General features: G+C 43.0%; 1 protein-coding gene across 3 annotated transcripts in view; it reads left to right on the top strand.

Annotated features, from left to right (window-relative positions):
• Positions 1–11,946, top strand: part of Rftn2 (raftlin family member 2) — a 54,097-nt gene that overhangs the window by 37,496 nt on the left and 4,655 nt on the right. For all 3 annotated transcript variants that reach the window (XM_028765681.1, XM_028765680.1, XM_028765678.1), the window contains exon 8: positions 1,344–1,422. In XM_028765681.1, coding sequence (XP_028621514.1) covers positions 1,344–1,422 — 79 coding nt within the window. The remainder of the gene's footprint in view (positions 1–1,343; positions 1,423–11,946) is intronic.

The following is an 11,946-nucleotide window of genomic DNA, read 5'->3' as shown; positions in this document are numbered from 1 at the left end:
TGCACATACTCACATATAAACAGATGATAATATATATGTGTGTATGTATATATTATTAAAACAGCATGACTTAGAACTAGCAAGAAACTTAGTCTCTAAAACGTAACAGAAAACAGTATATTCTGGAGTCTTCAATCTTTAAAGATCCTAGACATTCATTAAAACTTCCATCACATACACAAGGAATACAAGGAAATATAAATACACAGTGGTCACAGTATGGAAAAAGGCAGGCAGATGCTGAGAAGAACCAGAGAAGAAGCAAAAATATAAAGATAATGTTCTAAAACTGGTTTCACAAAATTATATTGATAAATTTTGAGATGGGGGGTGTCTGGGGGTTATAATAACTATACTGTTTTAAAAGAGTTTTGAATTACTTTAAAATTTTTTATCTTATCTATATGTACATATAAGTCTGTGTGAATGAATGCCACATGTGTGCAAGTGCCCATTGAGGAGAGAAGACACCAGATCCCTTCAGGCTGGAGGAACAGGTGATTTTTAGCCACCTGATGATGGGTGCTGAGAGATGAACTCAGGTCCTCTGCAAGATGACCTCCCCTTTTTAAAAAGTCTTTCAGACTTATTTTAAGATGTGTGTTTTCCCTGCATGTATGTGTATCATGTACATGCATGCCCTCGGAGGCCAGAAGAGGGCATCCGATCTTCTAGAACTGAAGTTACAGGCAGTTGTAAGATGTCATGTCAGGGTTGGGAATTGAAGGGATTCTCAGGAAAAGCAGCCAGTGCTTCTAACTGCTCCGCCCTCTCCACCTGCAGCGGAGTCCACCCTTAACCACTGAGTCAATCCTCCAACTTCCTATTTAGTTAATTTTTGTGTGTCTGGATGTGTAGCCTGCATATTTGTCTGTGCACCATGATGCCAATGGGAACCAAAAGATGGCATTGGATCCCCTGGAACTGAAGTTACAGCCACAGTGAGCCACCATGTGGGTGTTGAGAATCGAACCCAGATCCTCTGGAAGAGCCACACGTGCTCTAAACCATGGAGTGATCTCTCTGATGCCCCTCCCCTACACCAATTAATTTTTTAATAGGCTTTTTTCTTTTTGTTCTTTTCGGTGCAATTTATAGAGCCATATTTCATAATTATGTTGGGATCAGAAGGTTACTCCACAAAGGATATATGTGGGCCAGCCTAGTAAATATGGAGAAAATTATGAATTCATTAGAACAAAGTATAAAGACACATGAATGTGAAAATACTGTAATGAAATCCATTTATTGGTCTCCTAACTTTAAAAAGTAATTAAAAATTCTGTAGGTTTAAAAGAAAATTTCCAATTCACAAATACTAATGTTACTATTTTAACTTTCAGTGAAGGGAATTTGGCTACCAAGCAGGTCGTATTTCTCCAAAGGCCAGTTACGTGGAATTCAGCTGCTCAGACCCCAGAAGTGAGTAAAAATCACCAATGTTGACGTTATGAGTAAGACATGATAGCAAAGTGTCTAACCCTCAAGCCCGCTCTATCATCCTAAAAATGAGTACAGGACAGGACACACAGACTCAGCATGGAAACAGTCTCCTAAAGGAGAATGCAAAAACTTGGGAGGCAGGGGCAGGTGGATTTCTGAGTTCAAGGCCAGCCTGGTCTATAGAATGAGTAGAGTGAGTGCCAGGACAGCCAGGACTACACAGAGAAACCCTGCCTCGAAAAACAAAAAAAACAAAAAAAAAACAAAAAAAACAAAAAAAAAAACAACAACAAAAAAAAAAAAACCAAGAAGAATGCAAAAAAGAAGTCAACTGGTTCCCCCAAAACCCACTGTAGAAAGAGGAAACTGACCCCCAAATTGTCCTCTGACCCCCACACATATGCCATTGGCCTGCGTGAGCCTGTACTCGCACATACACATACTACATACACCAAGTAATAATAAAAATAAAAATTTTAGTCGTTTTTAAAAAGAAAGGATGACTCAGTCCCAAAGGCTATTAAAATATGCTGTCCCAACACACGGCATGTGGGCATAAGAACCATTTTGAGCTGCAGGGAACTAAGAAAGCAGACCCAGGAAGTTTCTCAGTGTGCCCTTTTTTCTACCATAGAATGGCCTTATAGAGGTATATATAGAGAGACTGACAATTGGAAACTATTCTCGCTGACTTGAATCTGCAAAAACAAACCTTAGTGAACTAACCTGCTCCCTCACTATCCCCGGAAGCTTTGCTTTCCTCCTGGGCACTTGCTCCCGAGTTACCCTCTCAAAAAGCTGTGCTAACCTCAGTCTTCTGCACCAAGCCATCTCCTAGACTGTTTTTTCTTTTCTACAAAATCCCCGTGTGCATACAAAATAAATCCGTGCTGCTAACCTGTCCATTGCCACTGTAGTTCCCAGCCTCAGCTGCCAATCCTAGAGTAGAGAGAAAGGGGGTTTCCTCCATTGTTTTTCTAAGTTTTGTGAACCCAAAGTGCCTGAGTTTGCAAAAATATGCACAGTTTTGGTTATCTTGACCTCTGACAACACGCAGCACATCTGTATTGTCTCAATAGAGTCTCAAGCTGACATTGCCCAGCCTTTTATTTTTTAATGGGGGAGGACGTTAGACAGGGTCTTTCTGTGTAGCCCTGTAGCCCTGGCTGTCCTGGAACTCACTTTATAGACCAGGCTGGTTTTAAACTCACTTTGTAGACCAGGCTGGACTTGAGCTCAGAGAGACTGACCTGCCTCTGCTTCCTGAGTTCTAGGATTAAAGGCATGCACCCCCATGCCTGGCTGTCCTGCTTTTTACTGAGGTGGGATATTGAGCATGGGGTTCCTTACTCTTGTGGTTTAGAAGCTAGAACAATGTTCTTTGACTGAAGGAAAACTGTATTGATAATGCCCAACTTATTATAGGACCCTCACACGCCCATAGTGTATGCAATTTAGCCATGCTGTGTTAACTTTGGAGCTGACTGGCTACATACATAAGTAGGCTGAGAAGTAGGGAAGTGGACTGGAAGGTGGAGGCGGGAGAGGAGTCACCATCTATGACTCACTTGTGAGCAGTGTCCCCCACTGCAGGGAGGGTGACCATGGCTCATAAGCTCATTATGGAGTATTCTGTTGAGAATTTGAACATTCTCCAGATGCTCCTCAAGTTCTTAGGAAGGGCCATGCTCATTCGCTCCTCGCAGCCCCCGTGGGATTAACAGAGACTGTACAGTTGTATCTGAGCCCAAGTCTGCTACCTCACAGCCTTTCTACTTAGAATTGATAGCAGTTTCTTAGACTACGTCTTCAACTTGAAATTCTAGAGCTGAGGGTAGATCTCAGTGGTAGAGCATTCACCTAGAGTGCATGAGGCGCTAGATTCAATCCCAAATGATAAAGAGAAAAAATGAAAAAGAAGACAAGGCTTCTGGGTAATAATGGGGGATGTGAAGTTGCGTATATCTATATCTATATCATCTATATCTATATCTATATCATCTATATCTGTATCATCTCTATCTCTATCTCTATCTCTATCTCTATCTCTATCTATATCTATATCTATATCTATATCTATATCTATATCTATCCATATCTATATCTAGACTGGAGAGAGAAGGGGGAAGGGGTGAGGGGACAGACCAAGAGAGAGCAGAGGGGACAAGCAGTCCCTTTTATAGAGAGTCAGGCATACTGGCTATTGCCAGGTAACTGTGGGGTGGAGCATACCTGGTCGTTGCCAGGTAACTGGTGTGCAGCTTAGACAAAATGCTAACACACAGTAGGAGCATCTCATCATCCAGAATGGTCAAGCCATCAGTCTCAAACCTTGAAATGCTCACCCTCCTGCCCCTCCCACAGGAGTGCTGGGAGCACCTGCCACTTCAGCCACACACACACATCTGTGAATTGACCTGCACCCCATTTCTTTAAGGCATCAGAAATTATTTATATTAGTAAAACTAGAAGGTGTTTAGAATAGACATTAGGGGGGACTGTCCATGAAGTTAGGATAGATCTCAGATATAATAGCAAAACCATGATTTATTAGAAGGTGATAAATTAGCCAGTCGTGGTGGTGCACATCTTTAATCCCAGCACTCAGAAGCAGACCTCTGTGAGTCTGAGGACAGCTTGATCTACAGAGAGTGAGTTCCAGGACAGCCAGAGCTACAAAGAGAAACCCTGTCTCGGAAAAAGCAAAGTTGATAAACTAGATTTCATCAAAATTAAAAGCCTGGGCCATGTGACTTATACCACTAAAAGAATAAAAAGATAAGCCACAGACCACAAAGTCCTTAGATATCACATCAGTAACAATGGGCTGTATTGAGAATACATAAAGAATCTCAAATATCAACAGTAAGAAAGCAGCACAGTTATCAGTGAGGATATATGCACAAGAAATAAATACACAAAAAGATGCTTTAATCATTAGTTATAAAAGTGTAAATGTAGCTCATGACGAGATGCCACCATCCACATATTACAAAAGCTAAACTTTGAAATCAGACAATAACCAAGAACTGTCGAGATTAGCGGGCAAGGAAAGCAGTCATCACTGCGGGGGGGTGCAAGCAGCCCAGCAGTCCAGAAGACGATCAGGCCACTTCTTGTGACTTTAAATGCACACGTATGGCTCAGCAATCCACTCCTGGGTATTTATGTTAGAGAAACACACCTGTATCCACAAATGTGTGTGCATACAGAGTATACACAAATATTTATCGTTATCCTAGTCATAATTGCCCAAAGCAGGAGAAAGCCTGTCTTCAATAAACAATGATAGTACAGTCTTGCAATTAAGTACTACTCAGAAATAAGAAATGAGCTACAGATGCGAACAGTAACTTGGATGGATCTCTCGGGTGTTAGGCTGAGTGAAAGGAGCCAGTATCCAAAGGTTACACTGTATCATTCCGTTTACATCACAGCCTGGATTAAGTGAACCGTGCAACAGGAGGATGTACAGGAAAGACCGGGAGATGATGGAACTGCTGTAGTGTTTGTTAAATCTGGGTTTGTTAAAGCCCATAGAAATGTATACCAAATGTCAGTTTTACAGTTTAGGCACTTTACAAAAAAATTCCCAGGCCCAGTGAAGTGGTTTAGCAAGTAAAGGTGCTTACTTCTAAGCCTGACAGACCATATGTGTTTGATTTCCCAGGACACACATGGTCTGAGAAGAGAACTGACTCCCAAGAGTTGTCCTCTGACCTTTACTTAACTGCTGTGGCATATACGCAGTCTGCACATGTACATACACACACACATAAATAAAATAAAATTCCACACTGGGCATTGTGGCAGGGGCCTGTAGTCCTAGTGTCCTGCTTTGCTTTCTGTTTCTGTGGGGAAAAACTACTAACCAAAACCAACTGAGGGGAAGAAAGTGTTTATGTGGCTTACATGTAAGTGACACAGCCCATCACTGGGAGAAGTTCCTGCAGGAGCTCAAAGAGGAACCCAGAAGTAGGGTCTGAAGTAGAGACCATGGACAAACACTGGCTGGCTCCCTCTGGCTTGCTCATCTGCCTTCCTTACATGATACAGGTCACATGCCCAGTAATGGCCCCTCCCACATGGACTGGCCCTCCCACATCCATTAACAATTAAGGAAATTCCCTCACAGACCACCCACAGGCCAGTCCCATGAAGGCAAGTCCTCAGTTGAAAGTCCCTCTCCCCAGTTGTCTCAAGTTGCTACTGAAGCTACCCATGACACCCTACTCCTTGTCAATTTTGACACACAAACATGTCACTTTAAACCATAACCTTTCCCTTCTTGCTTGTCCTCCAGATCATATTAATAGTAATATCACAATATAAAATATAACAGAACTTTAAAAAATCCCACAGTATAAGAAAATCTCACCATATAGCCAGATGTAATGGCATGCATACCCCTTTAATCCCAGCATTCAGGAGGCAGGCGGGTAAGCTTGAGCCCAGCCTGGGCTACAGAGTAAGTTCCAGGACAGTCAAGGCTATATAGTGAGACCTTGTCTCAAAACAAACAAACAAACAAAAACAAAAAATAAATTATCTAACTTAGAAGTTCAATATTTCTGGGGCTGGAGAGATGGCTCAGCACCTAAGAGCACTGACTTTTTTTCCAGAGGACCCAGATTCAATTCCCAGCACCCTCATGGTTGTTAGCAACCATTTATAACTCCAGTACCAGAGAATCTGATTCTCTCTTCTGCCTCCTCAGGCCCTAGGTCTTCAGATGATACACAGACATACAAAACATCTATACACATAATGTTTAAGTCCTCTCTTTTTCTCTCTCTCTCTGTCTCTCTCTGTCTCTCTCGCTCTCTCGCTCTCTCTCTCTTTCTCTTTTTGTTTTTTTTGTTTGTTTGTTTGTTTGTTTGTTTTGTTTTTCAAGATAGGGTTTCTCTGTGTAGCCCTGGCTGTCCTGGAACTCACTCTGTAGACCAGGCTGGCCTCGAACTCAGAAATCCGCCTGCCTCTGCCTCCCAAGTGCTGGGATTAAAGGCATGTGCCACAACAGTCCAGCTCTCTCTCTCTCTCTTATATAGAGTCTTGCTACATAGCACTGGCTGTCCAGGGACTCACTATGTAGACCAGGCTGGCCTCAAACTCAAAGATCCACTGCCTCTGCTTCCTGAGTGCTGGGACTAAAGGCCTACACCACACATCTGGCCTCACTGTCTCTTTAAAATATCCAGACTCTTGGCTTGAACTCTAGTAACATAAAATTGAGTTAAATACTTTTTAGTCCAAAAGGAAAGAACCAGGGCACAGTTACTATCAGATCAAAGTAAAACCAAAACCCAACATATAAGGATCCAAGTCTTCAACACCTCCCAGCTACTGCAAAAGACAGAGACAGTAGAATCATTTGAGCCTGGGAGCTTGAGACTAGCCTAAGAAACAGAATGAGATCCCATCTTTAATAAATAAAAGAGGGGCTAGAGAGATGGTTCAGAGGGTAAGAGTGCTAGCTGCTCTTAGAGAGGACTTGGGTTAAATTCCAGTTCCCAGCACCCACATAGCAGCTCACATCCATCTGTAACTCCAGTCCCTGGGGAATACTATGCCCTCTTCTGGTCTCCCTAGGTAGTGCACACACAAGGGGACCAGACACACATGCAAGCAAACCACACATATATATAAGTTTAAAAAGATTAAGTAAAAGAAAGAAAATTTCAGAAGAATGTTTGCTTTATAAATGACAGATTACATTTTCCATGCTCTATTCCTCATGAAGCCTGTCCTTGGGGCACAGGATTCTTCGGAAGCAAGGTGCAATGGTTAGCCTCTTTTCCTGCATGAGGTTCCACTATGTTCAGTTCTTCTTTCTGTTCTCAATCCTATTTTTATTGTCTTATTTTGGACAGACGCCTCCTAATAGAGTCCAAGAAATGATAGCTCTGCTGGAGGGGGTGCGGGATTCTGATCAAAAGCTGGAGTGTAGACCTCTAATCCCAGACCTTGGTGGATGGAGGCAGGAGGATCAGGAGTTCAAGGCTACTCTGGCCTGCATCAAACCTGGCTCAAAAACAAAACAAAGCAAAACAAGCAAACAAAATAAGGATTTTTGACCTCCATCAGCTAAATTTTACTTTAATGTTTTTCTTCTGAGATTTTTCTTGTTAAATTTTTGTTTCTTTTGAAAAGTTAAGTAAAACTCATAGATTTTTAAAATTTATCTTAAAATGACTATTTCAGTTTTTAAAAATTTCTGCCCATATCATTTATAAGAAACAAAGGGCCATTTAAAGTCTTTGGTTTCTGGGCATGAGGCAATGCCTCGATGGTTAGAAGCACTGGCTGCTCTTCCAGAGGATGCAGGCTCAGTCTCCAGCACAGCTCTGGACAGCTCATACTACCTGTAACTCTAGCTGTGGAATCTGACCTCTTCTTCTGGACTCTGCAAACACATGTACACATATGCACAGAAACATAGTTTTAAAATATATTTTTTTGTTTTTGTTTTGTTTTTTGGTTTGTTTGTTTTTGGTTTTTTGTTTTTTTCGAGACAGGGTTTCTCTGTGTAGTCCTGGCTGTCCTGGAACTCACTCTGTAGACCAGGCTGGCCTCGAACTCAGAAATCCGCCTGCCTCTGCCTCCCAAGTGCTGGGATTAAAGGCGTGAGCTACCACCACCACCCGGCTAAAATTTGTTTTTTTTAATCTTTAGCATCTTGTTTCCACAAGCTCAGAGAGAATAGGAGCCCACAGTCACAGAGCTCAGGAGCTGACAGCTGACTGAAGAGCTCTGAGGGCTTGAGGTAGGAGGAACACAGACAGCACCTGAGGCCCCTCCAGGCATCCATTCCTTTATCAAATTCGAACAATATTAGCACAGACCACAGAGCTCTCAGGCTTTGCTTTGAGAACATATCCAAATGTCCGGCGCCATGCCTGGCAGTATGAGAGGTTGTAATCACTTTCACAGAAATGCTTTTCTTTCAACAACAGATCGTTAAATTCTGCTAATGATAAAGAGACAGGAGAAAAATCCAGGAACACCAAGTGGTCCTGTATTTTCTCCAACTAAAATGGCCATCAGCTGTAATACAGAAATGTGGTTTACCAGTCAGTTTTGATATTCCAAAACTTACACACACCTAGAAGAAACAATTATTTAATTAAGTGGAGGGGGGGCATTGGGAATCAATTCTCTTTTACATTTTCTGCGTGTTTGGAACTTTTCATAACCATAAAGTTGGAGGAAATCAAGTGAACAGCATTAGTTATCAAGAACATTTTCTCATGTTAACTGGTAATTAGTAAATAACTACTTACTAAGCTGTGCCAACAACAGACAGTTTAGATGGCCGGCAAGGTGGCTTAGGGGTAAAGGCATCTGCTGCCAAATCTGACAGCTTGAATTCTGTCCCTGAAATCCATAAAGTAAAGGGAGAGTACCAAGCCTACATGTCTTCTGCACGGACACCATGGCACACGCAACAGAAATGAACAAAGTATCCCGTAAGCTTCAAATTCCACAGAGGAGATGAGTCCTGTAACACCTAAAGGTGGGCAGGCACTCAGGATGAGGCGGGGTGGGGTGGGGCTTCATGACCTGGATCAGCCTTGCCGCCATCAGAATTGGTCTCTCCCCTGTAGACTCTATGCTCCTCAGCCAGTTGGTACAATGCTCAGCCACTGAGATACAGGAAGTTGGAATTCCAGATTTGCGCCTCGGGCAATGACTTTCTCAGGCAGTTATGTCTTCTCATGTCGCTTTGATCTGAACTGTTCCATCTGTCCACATCCACTCCCAAAGGAGGCTGGAAATGCTTTCTGTGTCGATACCACAAGCTCAAACACTGCAGGAGGTTGGTGGAGAAAGTTCTGTTGTTTAAGAGAAAAACAGAGAGATTGGCCCCTAGAAGACAGACGGTGTTTCTGGCTGGTTTGGTTTTTGCAGTGTGGATGCATTTTCATTTAAATTAATTTTTAAGTGGTACATCAATTTTTAAAAGACTCGTTTATTTCTTTTATGCGTATGAGTGTTTTGTGTGCATGTGTGTATGTGCATGCTTGGTGCCAGGAAAGCCAGAAGAAGGCATCCTTGGAACTAGAGTTACAGACAGTTGTGAGCCACCACATGAGACCAACCACATAGGAGCCAAACCCTGGTCCTCTGCAAGAGCAGCAAGTGCTCTTACTCACTGAGTCATCTCTCCGGTGTCCGATGCATAAAAATTTTAAAGTGAGTGTGTGTGTGTGTGTGTGTGTGTAATTTGATGTTTCAATGCACATATGCACTGTATAATTTTTAAATCAAGTTAGCATGCCTACTTTTTTCAAATATTTATCACTTGTTTATGGTGAAAACATTGAAATCCATTTTGAAATCTAGTCTACACAGTCACCCAACAGGGCCACAGAAGACCAGAACTTTCTACCCTGTAGCTTGTATCCATTGGTTAACCTTCCCCCATCCTTTCCCCACCCCACCCCCACTCTCTCAAGCTTCTGGTAGACACCGGTCTTCTTGTAATTCCTATGAGATGAACTTCCCACGTTCTCTGTGTCTAAGAGTGTGGTTTCTGTCATTCTGAGCCTGGCTTGTTCCCCTGAGCACCAGTGGCAAGTGGAAAAGTGTCGTCCCCCTTATCCACTCACCAGGCGATGCATGGTCAGGATGTTTCCACTCACGGGTCTTGTGAAAAGCAGGGCAGTGAGCATGGACTGCAGATGTTCATTAACATCCTGACATCATTCGTCCAGCCTTACCCAGGAGTGGGATGGTTGGATCACAGGGTAGCTGTCTTTCAGTGTTCCATATTATGGCCACACTAGCTGTGGTGGTTTGAGTAAGAATGTGCAACCCCCCCCACACACACACACCCCATAGACTGGAGTTGAATGCTTTATGGAGTAGCACTAGGAGGTATGGTCTTATTGGAGTGGGTATGGCCTTGTTGGAGGAAGTGTGTCATTGGGGGTGGGCTTTGGGGTTTCAATTGCTCAAGCCAGGCCCAGTGTTTGTCTCTGCTGCCTGTCAATCTGGATACAGAACTCTCAGCTACCTCTCAAGCACCATGTCTGCCTGCATGCTCCCATGCTTCCTGCCATGAGGATAATGGACTGAACTCTGAACTGTAAGCCAGCCCCAATTAAAAATGTTGTCCTTTTTAAGAGTTATTGTGATCATGGTGTCTCTTCACAGCAATGGAAACCAAGACACCAACCTACATTCCTAACCTAATTCTTTTGTTTGCATTAAAACACTGGCAGTGGAAAGGAACAATGCTGAGATATCCTAAAGTCAACAGGCCTGTCACTTGAGCTTCGCATGTATCTTAATGGATGCAGCATGATTTAGCATTATCTAGGAGGCAATCTTCTAGGCATGCCTGTGAGGAATTATCTAGACTAGGTTACCTAGCACTTGTAGGAGGTGGGGCCTTGGAGTGGGTGTGGCCTTGTTGGAGGAAGTGTGTCACTGTGGAGGTGGGCTTTGAGGTCATATATGCTCAAGCTATGCCCAGTGTGGACACAGTCTCCTTCTGCTGCTGTGGATCAAGATGTAGAACTCTTGGCTTCTCTAGCACCTGCATGCTGCCATGTTTCCTACCATAATGGATTGAACCTCTGAAACTGTAAGCCAGCCCCAATAAGAGTTGTCATAATCATGATGTCTCTTCAGAGCAATGAAATGAAACCTTAAGGTGCAGACTCACCCTGAAAGTGAGTCCTTCCATCCTTGGGCTGAGTCCTAAACTAAAACAAAAGGCAGAAAGTGAGCTGATCACCAACATTCACTATTCTGTTTCTCAACTGTGGGCTCAATGGTCTTTTCCTCATCATGACAAAACTGTACCCTCAAACGTGAGACAAAAGCAGCCAGGCCCAAATTTGCTTTTGTCTGGTATTTTGACACTGCATCAAGAAAGACACTAATAGTGTCAGTCCCTTTTCTTTTTTTCTTTTTCCGAAGTCCCTTTTCTTTTAAACAAGAATTTTAAACAAGAGATGTTTGTTAGATCTGCATCCCAAGTCACCTTGTAGAGAAAATGTCGGAAAGAAGCGGGAAAGGAAGAAGTGGGAAAGGCCATGAGTGAGCCTGGAAAACAACAGGGACCTGCAGTGCAGTGCTCCATGGGAGATGAGACAGACTGTGCTGTGCTCATGAACCACTTATATGCAAAATGAGAAAAGGACAGAGGAAGAGAAGGAGGGGAGGAAGGAAGGAAGGAGGGAGGGAGGGAGGGAAGGAGGGAAGGGAGAAAGGAAAGAGGGAGGGAAGAAAGGAGGGAGAGAGAGAGAAGAAGGTACAACAAAATATGTTAAGCTTCTAACAGTAGCAGTTTTTTGGAGGTAATCCTCTTTCCTTTGTTCTACCAGATTCTCTAGAGTGTGTGTGCATGTGTGTGTGCGCACATGTCCATGTGCGTGTGGTGTGTATGTATGTGTGCATGTGTATGTGTGCATGTGTGTGTATTTATATGTGCATGTGTATGTGTGTATGTATGTGTCCATGTGTGTGTATTTATGTGTGCATGTGTATGTGTGT

Source organism: Grammomys surdaster, unplaced genomic scaffold (genome assembly GCF_004785775.1).
Source record: "Grammomys surdaster isolate TR1022 unplaced genomic scaffold, NIH_TR_1.0 165, whole genome shotgun sequence".
NCBI lineage: Eukaryota > Metazoa > Chordata > Mammalia > Rodentia > Muridae > Grammomys > Grammomys surdaster.
Note: the sequence above shows the minus strand (reverse complement) of the source record. Positions and strands in the feature narration are given on the sequence as shown.